This window comes from Phaethon aethereus, assembly GCF_964289735.1.
Source record: "Phaethon aethereus genome assembly, chromosome: 1".
Taxonomy (NCBI): Eukaryota; Metazoa; Chordata; class Aves; order Phaethontiformes; family Phaethontidae; genus Phaethon; species Phaethon aethereus.
Genome location: NC_138575.1, coordinates 202470698 through 202493011, shown reverse-complemented (window position 1 = coordinate 202493011; position 22314 = coordinate 202470698). Strand labels below are relative to the sequence as shown.

The window sequence follows — 22314 nt, the reverse complement described above, 5'->3', positions numbered from 1 at the left end:
ACCAAATACTGTCTAAATTCCTTAAGCCAAGCTTTTGAATGCAGGGTGTCCACTGTAAATTCTGGAAGACTTTTTGTTGAGTTTCCCCAAGATTCTGGGAATCTGGAGGACATATTTCCACAAGTTTACACCAGTGATCCAGAACTGTCAGCTGGCTATATAAACTATGTAAACTTGCTAGCGGTCATAGTCATACCCCGTGAGTACAGATAATCTGATTTATACTTGAAAAATATCACTGCCAACATCATCTGACATGTTTATTAGCAGTCTCATTCAAAGGCCCCAGAGTGTAGATGTACACAGACACACAAAGCATGACCACCATCAATGTCAGCAGTGTGATGCCAAACAGTGGAACATGTAGAGAAATCTGTTGTCCTTAATCTGAGCTAAGTGTTTGTGGCCTTCAGAATGACAATCTTCAAAGCAGCAAGCTTATTTAAGGCAAAAAATTAAAAAAGTGTATCAAAGCATCGATGTTCACTTAAACAGGAGAAAAATACAGGTTATCTACCTTTACGAAGCAGGACTTCAGGAGCAATATAATTAGGGGTTCCAACTAACGAGTGGGCTAGACATCTCTGATGCTGCTTCTTAGCTCTCTGTTCCAATGTCTTCAGCCTATCTCCACATCTACAATTGGACACATCATCCCAAAGATCACTGGGCTCCATGCTGTCTTGTCTGATATGGCTCCCTTTCAAATGGGAGAGAAAGTTTACATTCACAGTCATAAAACACAACACACAAAGAGAAAAGTATTTGTCTAGATCTAGTTGTGCCATCTTCCACTCTCACTGAAGAACAGCATTTAAACTTTAAACCCACGGCACTTCCTTCTGCCCTGCCCTTCACAATTGGTTTTTCATAGCCAGCAAGATGTCTGTCTCAGTGTAAGGAAGGATGCTCCCATATGGGAGATACGGAACAATGGTATATTTAGATTAGCTAAATGCCAACAGACACCAATACTCCTCAATGGCACACACAGGAGGTGTGCGGACTACTTTAAATCTGTGATTAAATTATTTCACCACCAAAAGAGACCCTCCAAACAAGTATAAACTGAAAAACTGTTGCTACTGCAGTGGTCAGCCAGATTACTGATAGGAATTTAAACAGTATTGGAAACAAAGGACCGGAAACAAACTAACTGAATGAGTTAGTGCGAGACAGGAGCATCATATTGCCATTGACGCTTTGTCAATGTCCACACCACTTTCTTCTGTGTTGGCATTTATGCCAAGAGGTACCTGTTTGTTTCAAAATAAATAATGCAATAACATCACAAATAAAGCCTAAGAACACTACCTTTCTGATAGTATTTTGAATTGTGAGTCCACCTGAATCCAGTACACAGTCCAAAGTCAGTCAGTTTGATATGCCCATCAAGGTCTATCAGAATGTTGTCAGGCTTGATGTCTCGGTGAATAAATCCCATTTTGTGCACACTCTCTATCGCCAAAGTGAGCTCTGCAATATAAAATCTAGCCAGACGCTCTGGAAAGACCTCCATTCGAATCAGTAGACTCATCATATCCCCGCCAGGGATGTAGTCCATCACAAAGTACAAGTTCTCTTTATCTTGGAAGGAATAATAGAGTTTAACCACCCACTCATTGTCTGCCTCAGCAAGTATGTCCCTCTCCGCTTTGACATGAGCCACCTGGTTCCTGTTTAGCACATCTTTCTTTCGCAGAGTCTTCATGGCATACAGGGCATGGGTATCCACTTTGCAGGCCAGGCATACTTCTCCAAATGCACCAATACCCAGAGTCTTGATTTTCACAAACATAGATTTGTCCATTTTAGCTCTTTTAAGTCTGTTGTAGTTGGACTCCTTCTGGTAGAGAATTTTCCTCATTTGTTCCTGTTCTGCTTCACAAAGGCCAGCCTTTACAAAGGAAAGCAAACCACAAGAGCTAGTACTGTTACATTCATAGCAAGAGAACAATAAACTAGCATTCCCAAAACACATTTCTCAGAAAAATTAACCAAGAACCAGAAAAGATGCATTCATGAGAGATATACTCTCTTGTCTGTCTGTTGAGGTATTTCTGAAATACTGGCAAATTCACCGTGCCCTAACTTGTTATGGGAATTTGCCATATCTGAGATTGGTCTGCCTTCCTCATTTGACTGAATGAAGAGGCATGGGGCAATACTGTCAGAGAGGGGAACAGAACAAATCTGATTTGGGGATTTGGTTTACACCTTTCAAATGTGCACTTTTGCCACTGCATTCCACTATATGTATGCTCACTGCAGTACACCTTAACTTAAACCGAAACTTAAACCTACGTGCAGCAGTCCGCTTTGTTCATGAATGGTTCTCCAGGGCAACTCACATTAACAGTTCCTACCTTGAGTGCTGTTCAACTGTTGGGTTTTGACCTACACATTCCCAAGTGCCTTGGGAGCCTTCTTCTTTAGAAACTATTTTTCTTCCTCTGCCACATACATCCTCTGCTTTCGAAGTCTGTAAATCTCCTGACCACCTGTTCTATAAACTTCGCCCCTTTCCCTTCCAAAATACGTGCATATAACCCTCAGCTCTGGCCTCCCCTCAGCCACTGCAGCCCAGACCCTGGTGCTATTTCCCCTCTAACTGTATTATTTCCCCTCTGCACCTAAGCTGTAAAAAAGCTGGCTTGTCCACCTCCTGTCCCCAGAGAGCCTCCAACTAACTGCAAGCAACACTTCACATGGTGGCAGGTAGAGACCTCCTGAGAAAGGGAGAAGCAGCAGTATCCAACCAGACTTTCCTCACCCTTCAAGACAGAGCCTGCACACTGCCAAGACTGCCAACTTCAGTGCCTGTCCCTCTCCAAGAGCCACTGGTGGCCTCCACCAGCAGAAACCCCTGGGCTGATCCCCAGGATCCTCTGACAACTCATCCTCTGCAGCATGCCTCTTTCTTTCTGCATACCCCATTTCCAGAATCCTAAATTAGCTGGCAACCAAAGCATTCAGAAAGGAATCACAGAATCCCTAGGTTGGAAAGGACCTTCAAGATCATCAAGTCCAACCATTAATCCAGCGCCACCACGTCCCATAAACCATGTCCTGAAGTGCCACATCCACACGTTTTTTGAACACTTCCAGAGATGGCGACTCCACCACTTCCCTGGGCAGTCTGTTCCAATGCCTGACCACCCTCTCAGTGAAGAAATTTTTCCTAATATCCAATCAAGGAAGATTAGTGCCTGGTGGGAAGGGGCAATAGAGAGGAGGGTGGATGGAGTTGAAGCTGCCTGATTAGCAGGCTAGACACGCAAGCATAAGCCCATGGGGCCGCTGCTTAGATTGATTTAATTTCACATCTGTAGTCTATGTCTTTAAAGATGAATGTGGGCAGCCAGACTATGCAGTGAGATCCCCAGAGTATAAAAATGAATAAATAAAAATGAAATCTGTATGAATAAAGGATGGAGGTCTGCAGAAACTTGCAGAACAGGTAGGATGAATTGTCAGACTGAAGGCAACAGTCAAATCAAAACAAGTAATACTGTTTTTAAAATGTAAGGCAAATACCTCAATCCATAATAAAGCAAGTGTTTGTTGTTTTAAGGTAAAATAATTAGTGTGTTGTGTTCTTGGTTAATTCCAGAATAATATGATATCCAGATAGCCAAAATCTCCTGAGTTCATAGTATATTATTCCAGCCAGTGATGAGGTTGCTAGGGGAAGGAGTTGTTTTTGTTTATAGATGAATTATCTCTGAGTTATGAAGTGAGGGAAAGCTGAAGAGTCAGAAGAGAAGCACTAAGGCAATTAGCTGATGTCTTATTTCTTTAGAGTTCATTCCTTATCTCAAACTCAGGAAAATATCCACTAAATCCAAGCGATGCAACACAATCTGTACTTGCAGTGAGGACAAACTATTAACTGTCACTAAAACGACGACCTTTCAAGAGATTTTAGAAATACATTCATTTAATTTTAACCTCAACAAACAAACCACTGAGTTTCCTGGAGCAATGTGAGCATGAAATTAACCGACTCTGGAAATTGACTCTGCTAGGAAAGATCAGGTAGTTAATTATTAGCCATTATGTGTTAATAACAGCTTTCCTTAGCGTTTATCCTTACATACAAAAGTAGACTAGTCATATTCTAGTCGTGCCTGGGGAAAAAAAAACCTCTTCCACATTTAAAAATTAAAACCAAAACTGCCAGAGCAACCATCAGAACTTGGCAGCTTTGTTTGAAAGCCCTATGAGTGAATCAGCTTAGGTTTGAGAGCTACAATTAGGCATGAAAGAGGCACTCTCGTTCAAAAAGTGCACCTCCCTGAGGCCTGCTTCTAGAAAAAGTTCCAGCAAGGGTCCCAAGATCAGTCCAAGCTGGGCAAGATATGATTACTTGCACAGTATTATTACTTACATGTATTCAACAGACAATTCCCAGTCAAGTATTACGTATTCTTCTGAAAATATGGCACAGTGAATACACTGCCAAGTCGAACCATGGCTTTGGTGAATGACTGGCTACCATGGAACAAGGGAGGAAGAACTGGAGCAAAGAGAAAACTTTTTTCAGAGTTTTGCAAGAGTTGCCAAAATATTGCCAGGGTTATCTCAGCCTCAAACCTGGCTTCTGAGTTCTCCACTAAACCAAATACTTTCCTACTGGAGGGGGAGGGGGTTTGCTTCATTTTACTTTTCTAGTATGAAGATATATTCTTTCACATCTCAGGTTTTCAAACAGCCTCCCAGACCTGCCTCCAGGCTTCTAAGTGAAAATCGACTGGTATAGGGAGGTGTTGGATACCTACCACTTCCAGTGGAGTCTGCCTTTATAAATTTTTTGAATTATTTAAAATAGTAATAATCAATTTGACCCCATTAGCTTTTATTATAACAAAACAAGGAGAATTACTTTAGCCATTTCTTGCTCCAATTGTAATCTTCTGTTAATTTTCTGCTGGTAGGTCTTTATGACATTTTCTACATGTTGCTCCATATAGAACTTGAAGGCAAAAGGTGAGTAGCTCTTTATTCGGGATTCTCGCTTTTCCTCATCTTTGCCATTTTTTCGCACAGGCACCGGAGATGTCTGAATTTGCTTTTTATCCTTGCTTGGTTTTTCAGCTTTAGTGTTCTTGCTGCTTTTGTCATTTCGCTCACTGTTCTCTTCCACCTTATTGCACGTTGAATTGGGGACTACACGGAGGGTCTGCTCTACACCCATGCATAAGCAGTTGATATCAAACTGCTCAGAGCTACCAGGCAGTAACAAATGTTTCGGATACGGTGGTGGTGGACACCGCAGTTCCTGGTTACTATAATCCACATCTAGCTGATAGGCATTAGATGCTCCAACAGGTGGCACATGCTGCTCAATGATCTCCAAGCCATCCACAGCCGATGCCTGTGCAGGTAACCAACCAGGATGGGAAGGTCCCACTGCAGTCTGAGGCTCAGGTCTCATCACTCGCATGCTCTTCACTGGCTGGAGAATATGTGCAGATGTGACTGCTGTGATCGTATTTGGAGATGAAATGGAAGGATCAGGTTTTCCCGAAGGAACCTGTCTTATAGACACTGTCACTTGTGGCTGTTGCTGGTGGTTGTTAAAGGAGTTTGTTCTGCTTGGCACTGTGGCATCAGGTCTGAAGGATACATGTTGCCGTGGAGATGTTTCTATTCCTGGATTTTGTAAAGAATCTCGGCGTGACGGTGTTGCTGCCTGCCACTGCTGAACTTGAGGATTATTCATGTCATAGAGGTCCATGTTTAGGCTATTTCTAGATGGAGTTAATAGATTTTGTGGTGGACTGTCTGAAAAATCATTAGCAAAGGCTGGACCTCTGGATATCACATGCATTTGATGAGAAGAAGGACTTGTCTGTTTGTGATGAGAATGTGATATATACAGGCTTGCTGGTGCCTGCTGAAATGCATGACCAGAATTATTCTGAACAACCGCCCCTTTACTTGGGATATTGGCGTATCCTCCCTCCTGCTGCATCTTGTTTTGGAAGGATGGACTCCGCTGAACACCATACCCCATCGGCTCCCCCTGTACCATCATGTGCTGCCTACTGTAATGTTGGCTGTTGGAGCCATGGGATGCCTGCAGCTGCAAAGCTTGACTGCTGTGATTAGCCACTGGATAATTAATCACAGAAGATTCGATATTTGCAGGGTATGTTTTCTGCTGATGGCTTGTGGGTGTGCTGTGAGTGCCTACTCCAGAGGGCCGCTGTACAGGAGCATTCATAGCTGTAGACTGTGAAGCAGAGATTAAATAGTCCATGTATGGCCTTGGAACTTCAGTAAGCATATTTGCACCTTCTGCTCCAAAACTTGTCCCTTCATAGGCTGCATTACTGATCTGATGGTAGGACGGAAAAGATTCGTTTGATCCTTCGAAGCTTGGCCTGCGGGTTACATTATTTGGCACAATACCCTTTCCTTTATAAAAAGAACACAAAAGAATGTTAGGAAACAATTCAGATGAACCAATTACTTTGCATTACTCATCCATCTATACATACAGACATACACACACATGCACACACACACACTGCGTAGGGAGTATGTGTTATAAAAACACCTTCCAAAATCTAAATTAAGCACTCTGAACATTTAAAGTTATAGGTGCCAAGTATTACTACTGATAACAAGCTACTGGCCCACAACACTGCTCATGCCAGGAATCATCAGGGAGTTCTACCAAATCATGAAAATAGAAGCACAAATTCCTTAACTATGAAATCATCATATTACATTACAGCCTGGTTTTTAAAGCTGGACCAGTATTACCAGTCATTATTCACAGATAGGAGGAAGCTACAGAGCAGGGAGTTAAGTACAGCACCAACATGAGAAAAAAAGCTCCCGGAAGCACTGTCAACACAACTTAAAAGTCAACATTACTATAAGCTACTAAGTCATCCCATAGTCCACATCTTCTGTACAGTGAGCTCACTGCTCATGCTGGGGATTTGTTTACATCTCTCTGTTCCATCGTTCTCCTCAAAAATCCTTGTTTCCCTCTCCTTCATTTGCAACAAAGGCATCACGCAGTTTGTTCTGTATTCCTTCCTACGTGCTGGAGACAGAGTATCCCCTCATATTACTCAATCTTCCACCTGTTTGGAAGGCAAACCTTTCAGGGTGTCAACATGTTAATCTTAGCTTGAAGAATGTGCAGAGACAAGATAGCAGCATTCCTACGCTGCAAGTATCAATGGCACTTTTCATCAGTTCTTTGATCTGAGGACAAATTGCAGGTGTATAAAGCACTGGCTATGCTAAAAAGACAAGGGGAGACTGTGCTGTCACTTGCTCTTTTGTTCCCCCTCTGGTTCTTTAGTTTTCACAAATCACAGGACTTCACCTGTATATGCCTGAACAATTTCCTTTTAAAATCCTGACTTCACAAGGTCCACAAGAATAGTCATATTGCGCTAACAGGCTTGAGCATTGGATTGCAAGCTTTCCCAATTATCTGTATTACAGCAGAGCCCATCTGGGCCAGATGCAGCACATTGACTCCTCATCTGCAGAAGCTATGCTAAGGCACATGGAGGACAGGGAGGTGATTCGAGACAGCCAGCATGGCTTCACCAAAGACAAGTCCTGTCCGACCAACCTAGCAGCCTTCTAGGATGGAGTGACCACATCAGTGGACAAGGGAAGAGCTATCGATTTCATCTATCTGGACTTCTGTAAGGCCTTTGACATGGTCCCCCAACAACATCCTTCTCTCTAAATTGGAGAGATATGGATATGATGGGTGGACTGTTGGGTGGATGAGAAATTGGTTGGATGGTCACATCCAGAGGGCAGTGGTCAACAGCTCAACGTCCAGATGGAGATCGGTGGTGGTGACGAGTGGTGCCCGTCAGGAGTCTGTGTTGGGACCAGGACTGTTTAGTATCTTCATCAATGACATAGACAGTGGGATTGAGGGCACTCTTGGCAAGTCCGCAGACGACGCCAAGCTGAGTGGTGCATTGACATCTCAGAGGAGAAGAACTCGGGGTGTTGGTTGATGAGAAGCTCAACATGACCCGGCAGTGTGCACTTGCAGCCCAGAAGGCCAACCATATTGTAGGCTGCATCCAAAGCAGTGTGGTCAGGAGGTTGAGGGAGGTGATTTTGCCCCTCTACTCCGCTCTGGGGAGACTCCACTTGCAGTACTGCGTCCAGCTCTGGAGCCCTCAGCACAGAAAAGATATGGACCTGCTGGACTGCATCCAGAGGAGGGCCACAAAAATGGTCAGAGGGATGGAACAGCTCTCCTGTGAGGACAGGCTGAGACAGTTGGGCTTGTTCAGCCTGCAGAAGAGAAGGCTCTGGGGGAGACCTTATGCAGTCTTCCAGTACTTGAAGAGGGCTTAGAAGAAAGATGGGGGCAGACTGTTTCGCAGGGCCTGTTGCGATAAGACAAGGGGTAACAGTTTTAAACTGAAAGAGATTTAGACAGGATATACGGAAGAAATTTTTCCCAATGAGGGTGATGAACCACTGGCACAGGTTGCCCAGAGAGGTGATAGACACCCCATCCCTGGAAACATTCAAGGTCAGGTTGGCTGGGGCTCTGAGCAACCTGACCTAGTTGAAGATGTCCCTGCTCATTGCAGGGGGGTGGACTAGGTGACCTTTAAAGGTCCTTTCCAACCCAAACTCTTGTATGATTCTATGATACACACAAGCCCTGCTCTACACAGTCACATAAGGACGTACATGTTATTAAGACAGGTCCATGCACTATCTCTCCACACTGAAGAGGCTGCCCCCATACTAAATTACACTTTCATAAACAATGCAATGTTTTGAAATTGAATCAATCTGGACAAATAATCAGCCCCTTAAAGTGAAATCTATAATCGGCAACTCCTTTTCCTATGATAACACAAGGCCATGTTTACTGAGGTTGTACTTATAACAGCATTCCCTGATAGCTCATCTCTTGGGACACAGTGAGATGCACTGATGAGGCTGTTGCAATCCAAAGCATCCTAGGAAGTGGCTACTGTGGCCTGGAGGTGGGAGGCAGCCATAAGACCCAATTGTTATCTCTGTCAGTAGGATTCAGGCTGAGCCTCTGGGATAAACTGATTTTCTTTTTCCCTATCAGAGACCATGAAGGAAAGTAGCTGCAATAATTGTCCTCCTTTGGGACACATACTTCAGTTGTACAAGGAATCTTGCTGATGTGAAGAGAGATATGACATCCACCTCCTAGATTTCTATGGCAGTAAGTCTGTTCTGGTCTGACAGAGGAATATTTGGATTTGTGAAGATACCAAACGTGGTAGTTGCAGATTTTTTTTTTTTTTTTTTCACACATTCCTATCCAACACAGTAACTGTTATGACTGTCTCTTGCCTGTGAAAGTTTTAGATCAGAGTGTATTCTTAAGATTGATCAACTATACTCATGGGATCATCTGTTTTTATACATAGCGCTCTCTCCCACAGCAGTATCTGCTAAGTTTTAGTGGAGTCTTGCCAGTATGCTGAAGCTCTTGTTAGCTTTACTACTGAAGTTAAAGCAAGACAAAAATTATTAATTTGAAAATCTATTTCCATACATATGGAACTCAAAAAACAGAAGATGGAAATTCTCAAACTGCAAATGAAAAGCTCCCAAGTAGCATTACATGCTTCCTAATCAGCTAGAGGAGATCTGTGCTATCCTAGCACAAACAATACCATACCAAACAAATGAGTATGATTTTGTGGCACCTCAGGCAGGCAAGCATCAATTTAAGTTTTGCATTCTGTGTACCCTAAAAGTAAAGGCGGATCTTCAGCTTAAAAGGTTAAGTATTCAAAACAGCTGCATGCAATGGAATGTTAAGCAAGCAAAACTAAATGAAAATGAAAGACAACTGAGTAATTAAAATGGTAGCCTGGAAAGATTTTGTAACCCTTTCAGAGGAAATGTATGCTTTTTTACAACTGGTGTGTTCTTTCACTTTAAGGAATACAACCTTTTTAATATAAAGCAAAAAACAGTTCAGTAATTCTGTCAAAGTTATTTAAAATCCTGCTTAAGGCTCAGTTGAGGCCACATTTGTGCATGTATTAGGACTGAGCTCTCCAAATAGCAAACTGACCAGTACTACTTTGTCTGTCAGGTGGTCATCCTGCAGGGTAACATTCCACGAACTATTTTCTTAGGGTTTTCCAGAATTTACCCAAATAATAAAACAGGAAGTCTAAGACTGATAGAAAGGGCAGAACTATGCACCCTTTTTTAACACATCTGAAGAACCATTCCTGAGAGTGACCACCTGGAAAATGAGGTCCTTTCCCTTTTCCACCTTCCCTCTATGTGGCTACCCACAGGAAAGAAGTGGCTTTACTGAAGACCTCCTTCCTGCCTAGGGATTTCTCTTTGTAAACTGCATGGGCTTTCTCTTCCTCAGCTTTCCTTATCTCTGGACATGCCTCTCTATCAACTACCCCAGATCTAACACCCTTCCTAACACAGATTTTCAATTTTGCCACTGACACAAGAGAAGTTCCTTGTCCAACAAAATAGGCCCCTCACAATGGCTCTCCAATCTGCTCAACCCTTCGCCCACTAACCCCTCTGCAGCATGTAACACTGTGTGATTACACAGGTTCAGCCAGTCAGAGGAGGGTTATTTGTCTGCTTGGCCAGTTTTTGAAACTGAAAGAAAACAAAACTAACAAACTATCCAAATCAGAGCCTATCCTGATCACAGATCAAATGCATTCTGCAGTGCTGTAAGTGCTAATATCTGAATGGAAACAACTCTTGCAAGGCCTTTTGTCAGCTGTGGTCTGGTGTTAGCTGCTGAGGCATATGCAGGGCCCAAATCCTCACATTTGCTAATTTACATGAAACAGAGCTGAAGCAGACTAGCAGGGATGAGTGGAAAAGCTGTTATCCTGGCCCAAGCTCTTTCTGCAGTGTACTTACAAGGATGTTAACATGAGTGAATTCTTAGGAAGAGAGCTATCTCACAACTCCATGGCAATTATGTGCAAGCTTTTACTTTGTGGTAAACTTGAGATGATTGAGGTGATTTGCACTGAAGGATAAATAGCTTTGTGTTTAAGAAGGTGGACTACGAATGTGCTCTTGCAAAGCACTAGTTGTGTTCAGCTTCCAGCCCAGCTCACTTTGCAGGGCCGTGTTCATGTCCCCTACAAGAGTACTATTGAAACTGCCATGTCACTACTTCTCACCTGCAACGACCGTACTTTCAAAAAATAGCTTATTGCAAGAAAGTAAACACAATTTTTTTAAAAGTTCATGCTTACCTGGTGAGGTCTGCTTAATTACACGTACTATCTGTTCATTTCTAGGATCCAAGTAGCTCATCTTACTGATATACTCCAGAGCTGCTTCAATACTTCTGCTACCCGTCTGCTTCAGTGCTCGGACAGCCATCTCCTGTATAAAGCAAACAAGAATTGAATCATATTGAGACAAAACCCAAGCACTGTACTGCAGGCTAGAAAGCAGAAAGCATTCTTACATTTATAGAAGCATTTTATAATTCACACCAGATCACAGCTGCCTGAAGCCAAATGGACTCGTATTTTGAAAACATTTGCATGCCTTATACAACTCAAAAATTAAAAGAAGAAAATAACAAAAAACCACAACCTACCTGGACTCTGCCAATTAAAGAAGCATCAAACAGAAATGTGTACTTTAAGATTCCTTAAAATAAACTTTGAGTCAGATCTGGAAAGGCAGCATAGCTTGACATAGGATGGAATAGAACGAAATAATTAGCTTTTGATATTTGAGAGCATGTTTCTTAGTCACACCTGAACACAGTAAAAGCTTTAAGTTTTCACAAGATGCCACAAGAAACTAATTAGGCAGGAGCTGATTTCTGCTGAGCAAATCCTGGCCCAACTAGAGTCAATGGGAAAGACAGACTGCTGTTTTCAGTACAGCTGGGGCATCATTCACTATCTGTTTGGAAAATGATTAGGCACACCGAACTGCCATTTCACATTATTAGTCTTTTTAGCTGTATTTTATTGGGCACACATCCATCACTCAGAAGTTAATGCTGCTGCCAGACACACAACCTGAAAACTAAAACTGGGGCAAATATGAATATTGTAGTTAAACTACTCTAAACTACACAACAGCAAGTCACACTCTCCTGTAGTTTGTGCATACTTTTACTTACAGCTCAGGTATATAGAATACTTTTCAACAATGACTCTAGCCTCTGGTTGCAAAGTAAAATTCACAAATCCTCACAAGGCTACATAGTCTTTTCTGAAATGATTAAGAAACTGAAATCCAGAGCTTTAATGTTGAATTCAACTCACTGAACTTTACCCAACAAAAAGTTAGATACTTAGTCAACAGTAGTTGCTGAGGTCCTTTCTATACTCACCTCCAAAAGGCAATTCATAGAAAAGATATAACAGGAGATAAACTAACCTTTGGTGACAGAAGAGTAGAGGACTAATTTGAACTGGACTTATAGCTTTTAGATGTCTAAAGTTGGATGAAATTAATGTCACCACCAAGGACTTGCCTGCAAATGTCAGTATCCTATTATCTTGCCACTTTACTGCCATTTTTTAAGGGAATTCTGTCATCGCAACCTGCCCACTGAGCGCTGAATCAGATAGAGTTTGTGCCTTCTTGGACTGGCTCACCGACTGCAGATGTGATGGCTGGGTTGGCACAAGCACACCGCTCTCCCACGGGGCAGTTCTGCGCGCTGGCTAACAGCCAGGTAGCCGCAGCACGTATGCCCCTTTCCCGTATCATCTGGAGCAAAAAGCAACTTTGCTTGACTGAACATACTTGCTAATGGTTTACTTAGCAAGGGAGGAACACTCAGATGATGTTCCTAATTCACTATTTCACACTTAGCACAGAGCCACACGCTGGCACTTGGCATTTTGCTTCGCTTAGCTCAGTCCCCTCCTACTCCCCCCAAAATGGCAGCATTTTCTCCATTACTCAGAGGTTCTGCTTGGGGAATAGCTATAGCAAGTTTGAATATTTTTCATGCAATTTATGACTTATAATTCATAGAAAGGCAGTAGTTGGTTTCACATTTCCTATAGCTGAAATATTTCACTGGCATCAACACATTACTAAGGGCAATTTTAAATCAACAGAGAACTATTATGTATGAAGGAAAGAATTTCCCACAATGTTTTTTTCCTCTCTTTCTTTTTTCTTCTTCTGGATACATTTCTAAAGTATTAACAAATTCACATCCTAGCGCTCAGCATTCTCATCATCCAGGGACTCTGGGCTTTACAGCCCTGTTCCACATGGCTGCTAACACACTCTGCCCATTTACACCAGCTGGATCTAGCCTTAGATCACAAGTCTTAAAGTTTCCTAAGTCAAATGTGCTCCATACACACATTTGGGCTGGCTTGGATGTTGGGATTTTTTTTGGTTTTGTCTGCAATGGAGTACCAAGAGAATAAATTCTTGGTAAACAATTATCTCAATGATTAATAAAACAGCCCATATAATCAATTTCTCACTCTCTTAGCTGTGTTGGCTGTATACAATTCAAAGAGGGTATAATAGGTTAGGCTTTTATCACCAGCATAGTGATATAAACTCTGAAAACAATCCTTTTCCCCCCTGTCCTCCCCATACTGTGGCACTACCGTTCTCCTCTTTTGCCTATGTCAGAAAAGCAGAGTAAAGATGACACTGGTCCACTCAGAGCTGCATGTTCTACCTTCAGCAGGTATGTTAGAGGATTCATATTTAAACTTTAGTGGGGATAATGGGAAGGGTAAAGTCCAACATTCACTATGGACTGTAGAATAACCTACCAGGGCCAGCAACAGCTTGGGACCGGCAGATGTGTCACTGGCAATCTCACCCCCGCAAGCCCACAGTGCAGCAGCCGCCCTGTGCTCCAGCTCACCATCTCTCATCTTTCATTAGGTCAGCTCCCACCCTTCAAAGGGTTTCCTCATTACATACCCTGTTTGCTTAGCATTTTACATTACTGCTGGAAAAAATGAAGTAAGTTTTTTTGTGGTTCAAAAGAACACCTGCGATTCCCCTGTACACCATCCCATAGCTTTGGCCCTTTCCCCTGTAGCTAATCACGAGACACTAATAACCCCAGTTTTCTGATGCTGGTTCTCAAAAGCCTCACATCATCTCCAAGCAAATGGAGAGTGACCAACAAAAATTCAACATTCCACATACAAAAGGAAAGTGTTTTTCTCAGATGCAGATCACATAAAATTCTCCACGCAGCAGACAAAGCCCTCTGGGGGCATGTGATACTCCAGGAGAGTGGAGGGCAACAAGAAGCTCCGGTACTGTTATAGCTGGCTTTTGGCCTCCTCTGCATTGTTTTTCCCACCTCCATCCTCCATGCCCACAGCTCTCTCCTCTCTGGCAGCCACATGAAGAGGGCTCTGCTCATTGCAGCACCTTTTCAGTAGGGATGGGGGACAAGCTGATGCATGGCTGAGGCTCACAGAGGGTGAGCTGGCTAATGGGGCATGGTGGCCCTCTCCTCCCTATGCGCAACAGTGATGAGCTCTGTTGAGCGAGGGAGCGTGGCTGGGACAAGGCAGCGAAGGGCTGGCCTCCAGGAGCCTGCTGCAGGGGAAGCTGGCTCTCTGCTGGTGGCAGGGGCCAGAGCCCCCGGCTGCATTTGCTGGAAATCAAGGTAAGACCTGTTCTGAAGGATGGGAAGAAGGGCAGAAGATGGATTAAGCAGTGTCAGTAATTACTCTTGTTGGAGAGCACAGGCTTAGGTGAGATGGAAGGCGTTTGAGAACCAGCAGAATAGCTCAAGAGGAAGGAAAGATATCAATGCCAAAATCTTGCAAACTGATACTGTAGACAGTAGAAGGGCTGACGAAACAAGAGGACAGACACTGAGCAAAGATACGAGTGCACAGCTACACTGACACAGATAGAGCTGTCTTGAGTATATGCCACTTTAAGGTAAGTATGTTTTAGAAAAAGAAGGAAAAAACAGACCAGAAATGACACATGAAAAAAAATCGCATTCGGAGCTGTATCCAACGCCAAAACATTCAAGTAGGCACAGGATCAAATCCAGCTCCCACTGAGGTCAACAACGATTTCCATTAACTGCAAAGTACACTGCATCAGGCCCTCTGCTTTGGAGCGTTTCCCTTTCACCCGGCCAAACGCTGTCAGCCGCAGTATGGTTTGAGAAACCTGGCCGCTGGCTGCGTTCTACTAACCCCACAGCCAGCTGTCAGGCTGCAAGGAGAAACACAAGCCACTGGCAGCGCGCACAGAAACCACAAGGGAACAGAGCAGTCCCGGCCTCAACTCATTCTTCGCATTCTGTGTATTCCCTTCCGAGGATTCAAACATCTCTCCGTGCAGGGCTTTTATGCACCTTTTTGCTTCCACGCATCACTAGCTGTTGAAAAATTAAACCAGTAAAAGTAAAGGTGAAAAGCTACAAGAGGAAAATTTGCTTTTACAATTAAAGCTAATAATTTTGTAATTAATGCTACAGCTGCAATATTAAAATGAGGTTTCAGTGGTCAGCTGTGGTTCTGGACAGATCTAATGGAAAACCAAAGTCAGGCCACGAACAACAAAGCAGATTGAGGCAACTCTGCAGGATCCCAAGTTTGTGGGTTCATAGAGAAAAATGGGGAAGGGGGTGTTTCCCAGGTAGTTCCTACAGTGGGCTACCCAAACCAGACAGATGCATGGTCAACATGCTCTCCATTATTTCTGCTGGTAAGAAGGCAGCTTTCCAAGAGATTTCAAGATTTTGCTAGAAGGAAGGCCACCTTTGAGCTCAGATGCTCAACAGGGAAAATCCTTGTTTGATGGTAAACAGATATCTGGATGTGTGTATATACAGACTTCATCTCTTTCTGTGCTCTGTAAGCAATGTGAAAGGCTTTCCCCATTTTACCCTCCCGCCTGGCTGTACTCCACCAGCACTGGCAGAGGCTCGCGTTCTTGCTGTACTACAGGGTTGTCCAGCAACATTTTTCATTCAGAAAGCTCTCGTTGCCAAGATGTATTTATCATCCAAGTGAAGATTGCACAAGAGGTTACAATAAGTAAGACTTTTTCCCAAGAACATTGTGTCTGAAGGAGACAATAGGTCCTCCAAGATTTGGCAAGGGTAATTAATTGCTAACAGTAACAAAAATTAATTACTTGCTTTCCATTCACAAAGAAGGATGGGCAACAGATGCAGGAAACAGATACAGGTTCTCTGCGGAAGGGGAAAAAACTAAAGCTCTTGCCAGAAGAGATGATCCAGAATTGATTACGAAGCTTTCTGTGATAGCCCACCATTGTAGGAATTTTCATTCATGATTTTAAACATGCAAAACCTAAGAAATGCAGGAAACAATGTGTACAACATGCTCTGTCAGGATTCCTACAGCCCCACAGAACAGAGAACCTTATTTTGTAATATTCTCTATGTGTAATTATTCTCTAGTTGGACGCTTCATCCAATTTTGTACTCTACTTTTGTTTTACCCATTTTCAGGTTGCTAACAGGGGCTAAATTTTGCCCACAAATTCCCATGCCTACCTATAATCCTGATTACAATATTCTAGCCACATAATTAAGCTACCCTGAGAAACATTAGCGCTTTTCAATTTTAGTGTATCAAAAATCAGGAGGAAATCAGCACTGGCAGAGGCCTACTGAGCGCCCACTTGTTTGCTGCAGGATCACTTAGTCCATTCATACACCACGTAACCCATTCTGAAAGTAATGGAGATCTGCCCCAAGGCTAGGTAAGACTTTTTTGCGCCCACTGCCTCTGTTACAAAGCTCCCTCAAAGCTATAATGCATTGGTGGCGATAAACCTCCCTCTTACTTTCAGCCTATATTACGCAGGGTCAATTTACTCCCTCTGCCTTTAGTTTTGATTATCTTTTAACTTCAGAAGCTCTGCTGTTATCTACAGAGAGTAAACCCCCTTCATCCTGAAGGATGCTTGCAGCTTGGCCTCCTGGGCTAAACAAACCACATTCTTTTAGTTTTCTCTTGTACAACGGGCTATTCATTTTCTTTATTGCTGTAGTAGCCCATCTATCACAGAATCATAGAATGGTTTGGGTTGGAAGGGACCTTTACAGGTCATCTAGTCCAATCTCCCTGCAAGGAGCAGGGACATCTTCAACTAGAGCAGGTTCCTCAGAGCCCTGTTCAACCTGACCTTGAATGTTTCCAGGGATGGGGCATCTACCACCTCTCTGGGCAACCTGTGCCAGTGGTTCACCACCCTCACTGGGAAAAATTTCTTCCGTATATCCTGTCTAAATCCACCCTCTTTCAGTTTAAAACTGTTACCCCTTGTCTTATCGCAACAGGCCCTGCAAAACAGTCTGTTCCCGTCTTTCTTCTAAGCCCTCTTCAAGTACTGGAAGGCTGCATAAGGTCTCCCCCAGAGCCTTCTCTTCTGCAGGCTGAACAAGCCCAACTGTCTCAGCCTGTCCTCACAGGAGAGCTGTTCCATCCCTCTGACCATTTTTGTGGCCCTCCTCTGGATGCAGTCCAGCAGGTCCATATCTTTTCTGTGCTGAGGGCTCCAGAGCTGGACGCAGTGCTGCAAGTGGAGTCTCCCCAGAGCGGAGTAGAGGGGCAGAATCACCTCCCTCGACCTGCCAGCCACACTGCTTTGGATGCAGCCTACAATATGGTTGGCCTTCTGGGCTGCAAGTGCACACTGCCGGGTCATGTTGAGCTCATCAACCCACACCGCCAAGCCCTTCTCGGCAGGGCTGCTAGCAATCCCTTCATCCCCCAGCCTCTATTTGTGCTTGGTATTGCCCTGACCCATGTGCAGGACCTTGCAACATGGCCTCGTTGAACTTCATGAGGTTCACACAGGCCCACCTCTCAAGCCTATCAAGGTCCCTCTGGATGGCATCCCTTCCCTCCAGTGTGTCCACTGCACCACTCAGCTTGGTATCATCTGAAAACTTGCTGAGGGTGCACTCGATCCCACTGTACATGTCACCGAAAAAGATGTTAAACAAGAACAAGAAAGATCAAACTGGGACATGGTTTTGATACGAGCTGCACACACCATTCTTGATGACATGCAAGCAGTGGTGGAAATGTTATCCTTGTGATAAAGTAATTCCTTTTCTTTGTTGACTTCAGCAGAGGAAGTTTGGGTTTTTAGCTTTAACCCCAGCCTTTAGTGCTTGCTTGCAGCATTTCTACCCGTTTTGTTCCTGAGTTTATTTTCAGTTCCAGTAGCACTCTGGCCATTAAGGTCATCCATTATTTTGTTCGTATGCTCCAGCCCTGCTTTGCACTGACTGTGCGTTCCCACTTCATGTTGTGAGAGTGCTTCCTTTTTTTTTAATACCAGACTTAGTAATGGAAAAAGTATGCAGAAGGGACACCCTGTAGTAAATAAAGTTGAGAAAGAATATGGTACAGAAAAAATATGGATAGATGATGAAATGTAAGACTCACTAAGTTAAATCACACCGACATGAAAAAAATAACTGAACTGTAAATTAGGAATGGGGAATTACAGGTAAGGAACAACTTTAACCAGAAGGTTTTTATATAACACTTCCAAGGGCTATTTGAAGAACTAACAAAGGAAGTATGCAAAAAGATAGAGGGAGGATTTTGGAAATGATACAATGCTCTAGTATTGCATCAGAAGAAAAACAAATAAAAATAAAACTAACATGACATTCACTGCTATGCCACCACTCATTCTGCTTGCCTTAAGAATTCTTTTAGTCTTGATTTAGACAGTCACCTACGGGGGGTAGGTGTCTTTACTATTCTGTGTTTGCGCAGCATCCAGTACAGTGGGATCCTGTTGCTGTTGTGTTTATGACAGTATGACAACTTATTATTAAATAAAAGTAAGCTAATTAAGTCCAGCACAAAATATTCAACTTGCAGTAGGAGACAAAAAGATGTTGGAGGGCTAAAGTGTCAATTCTCCTGCGTCCCAGGATAGAAACCCTCATATTGCTACCACCACAAACCAGTGCTGAAATAAGATTACCTTAATCCTCTAAGCCACAGGACAAGGCATGTTTCCTGTAGCTATGGAAGGAATGCGACAAAATAAAACATAAGTAACTAGTGATTGAGAAGCATCTTTTGATCATCAAGATTATACCTGTTCAAAAGATTTCCAGTATCTTTTCAGATTTAAAACTGCTCTGGGTGATTTAAAAACAAACAAATGAACTAGACAAATGAAACCAACATTTGAAATTTATCACGTTAGCTTTTGTATTTTACCAGCTCTAGAGTTAATACAAAGTTCTTTCACAAGTATCGCAAAAAAATAAAAATGAAAGGGTCATCATGACACTTCTCTAGTGTTTTTTCCCCAGCTGCTTCTCCTTAAGCTCATGACTAATCAACGCTATTTAAGTTCCTCCAAGAGAAAATAGTCTGTAGACTTAGTAGAAGGGTACTTATAAAGAACAGCCACTGTAACACCTTTACCAACTTGGAAAGGGTAAGAGAGAAAAAAACAAGAGTTGAGAACAGTAACTGGAAATGTGACACGCAGGTGTCTCAAAAGGCACCAGTTACATCAAAATACTTTTTTAACACTATGCAATTTGTATCAAGTATCAGCATATAACTTCTTTTTTGATTTTTTTTTAATTTTAACTGAACTCATATAGTACCTTTCTGCATCGCAGCTCCTTGTAAGACACACTGTGTTTGGCCACGGGTGATTCAAGGAGGACACTTACCATTTTACATTATAGTCCTTGTGTTCCACGAGTTGTTCAAATATGGCTCTTTGCATGAAAAGGAGAGATAGAAACTTCAGGCTATAAGCCAATCCAAGGTCCCAAAGTTAAGACATTTGGAAATAAACCAAGCATGGCTGTTCAACATACTTCCAAACAAATGCTTGTAAAATGAAGGGAGTATTTATAACAAGGCATCTCCAGACAAAGAGCATGTATGTAAACACTTCAAGAAGCTCTGCTGAACTATTCAAGAGATGCAATCTGTTTAAAGAACAAACACACGTGCACTTCAATGTCAATTTGCAAATCCAATCAGAACGTTTCATCAGGCAAACCCCTGATGATGTCCCAGAGAGTATGCGTGTGTACGTACAGACGTGCATGTAGATATTACATAATGTGTGCATGTCTGTATATGTGATTTTGTTGAAATTAATCTAATTTCAAGTAAGCCTTGCAAGCCCTTTTTTAATACCTAAAGGTATTAAAGGTATTAAAAAAAGACAAGACACCTTCTTTCATGAAGAAATAAGGCTCTTATTTGTGTCACCAGTCAGAAAAGACAAGTAATTTCATTATATATACACACACACACATTTATTATAGCATTTCTGAAAGCACATCAGGTACTCTGGAAGGGATTTGGAAAGGGAAAGCCTGCAGGAAACTGGAAGAGCTCCTGCCCCAGTCAAAAAACCTGCATGCTGCATGAAGCTGAAGCGTCATGAAAGAACAATTACAAACAGGCAAGGGAAGAGTGGCCACAGCATTAACAACAATAATGGAAAGGGAGTGAGAATAATCAAAAGCCATCATTAATACTTTTTTTTTTTTTTCTTTCTTCCAAGCCACCCGGGAAGCAAGAACAGAGCTAAGCTGCTCTGTCCCAACCAGGACACAGGCATGAGAGGAAGGGGAGCAGAGTGCAGAGACCCCCACCACAGAGACAGCTTAACAGATAGACCTGAGGGGCAGTGACAAAGAGCCTGTTCTCCCTGTCACCCCTGGCCTTGGAAAAAGCACATCTGTGGCTGAAGAGCTGGTGGTAGAAGCCTAGTTTCATTAGATATTTGGTGGAGAGCGTGACACTGTTAGCACCCAAAATACGTGGTGACTTGCTGCCTACCTCAGAGGCTCTAGCACCCCTTTCTGAAGGCACTCACTCTTTCCCCCAACTTTCAAGGGCACACAGGCTCCTGATTTAGCAACCAAACTTGGCCATAGTAATAGGCAGCAGTAATATCTCCCCAAGTACAGAAAGTCCCCATTCTGGAAAACACACACTTTGCTTCAGATCCCATATCAGAACAGAGGTGTAAGGAGTGAGCACACAGAGCATTCAGTTTTGAACACTGTAGTACTACAGGACTATCTATATACCACAATTCACAGGCCAGGTTTGCATTAACGCTAAAATAAAGGAGAGGGGCAAGTGCGTATCTGTACATCTTCACTGCTCGAGGTATCTCCTAGCTGTACAAAATCCCTTCCACTGTGAGGGCACCCAAAGCCTTCTGCACTGCGCTGAGCCCTGCACTAACACAAGGGAAGAATCCTATTCTGAAAAGGACTTCTAATTTAAAACAGAACAAACAATTGTATATACAGCTGTAACTGTATCTCATTAATCTAAGTCTGCTCATTGGAGAGCTATTTAAACTATTCAGAGTTCAGTCTAACCAAATGACCCATGGCGGGTGCATCAACAGACAGAAAGTTGTACAAATCTCTCCTAATCTTCCCACTGGAGCAGACGGAACTCAAACCAGCAGCACTATTATGTGCTAATACAGAAATCTTATGCTGAGGCCAAACCATGTTATATAAACAACATTTATAAATTACTGCATTGGCAGGTTTTTGTTACACAGCAGTATGGAAGAGCTTTGCTTACTTCATGCATGTGTGAATGCACACACACACACATCAAGTGTGTATATAGCTCCTTTCCAAAGGTGCTACTTTACTTCCCTGAAATCCCCTCACTCTGGAGACAGGAACAGGGAACTTCCCACTCTCTGGACACGCTCCACAGCAGATTCAGCCTCAGGTCCAGCTCACTCCTGTTGCTCCTGACTGGCAGCCACTGTGGTGACCTGCACTCTGTCACACAGTGCCTTAGCCACAAGCCTTGCATTATTAACCAAGTGAGGCTTAAAAGTTTCTCCTGTTCCCACAAGTCAAGCCAAGCCAAGCCAAGCCACGGCACTATTTATGAATACTTTTAATATTACAAAGGTAACATAACATCCTGCAATAGCTTTTGAATTCTGAAGAAAAGGAAACAGAGGGCAATTAGAAAATAAATTCAAGTTTAAGCAAATGAGTTGTCCTAACCCAAGAAGCACCATCACCTTCCTGTAATGGTCACTGAAAACGTCCTCCACGTACCTGTTCATATTTTTTAATAACTAGAGGTGTTAGCAAACATGCCATACCCTTTTCACACCAAGCCCAACACTGGGCCAACTCTGAGCCTTACAACCGTGACTCAAAGAACAACAGTTTCTCATCTGGTACTCCAAATCAAATCCTTTGCACAGGGCACAGAAGTCCAAGCCAGTGGACTTGTTACCAAGCCTCTGTGTTTTGATTCAAGTTGCTAAAGTTTTGTATGCAACACCTCC

The 22314-nt window shown here is 42.9% G+C and overlaps 1 protein-coding gene across 1 annotated transcript in view; it reads right to left on the bottom strand.

Annotated features, from left to right (window-relative positions):
- Positions 1-22314, bottom strand: part of LATS2 (large tumor suppressor kinase 2) — a gene marked incomplete at both ends in the record, with an annotated part of 48387 nt that overhangs the window by 1909 nt on the left and 24164 nt on the right. The window contains 4 exons of the mRNA XM_082004239.1: positions 518-700; positions 1315-1897; positions 4886-6423; positions 11259-11391. Of these exons, the coding sequence (XP_081860365.1) occupies positions 518-700; positions 1315-1897; positions 4886-6423; positions 11259-11391 (2437 nt within the window). The remainder of the gene's footprint in view (positions 1-517; positions 701-1314; positions 1898-4885; positions 6424-11258; positions 11392-22314) is intronic.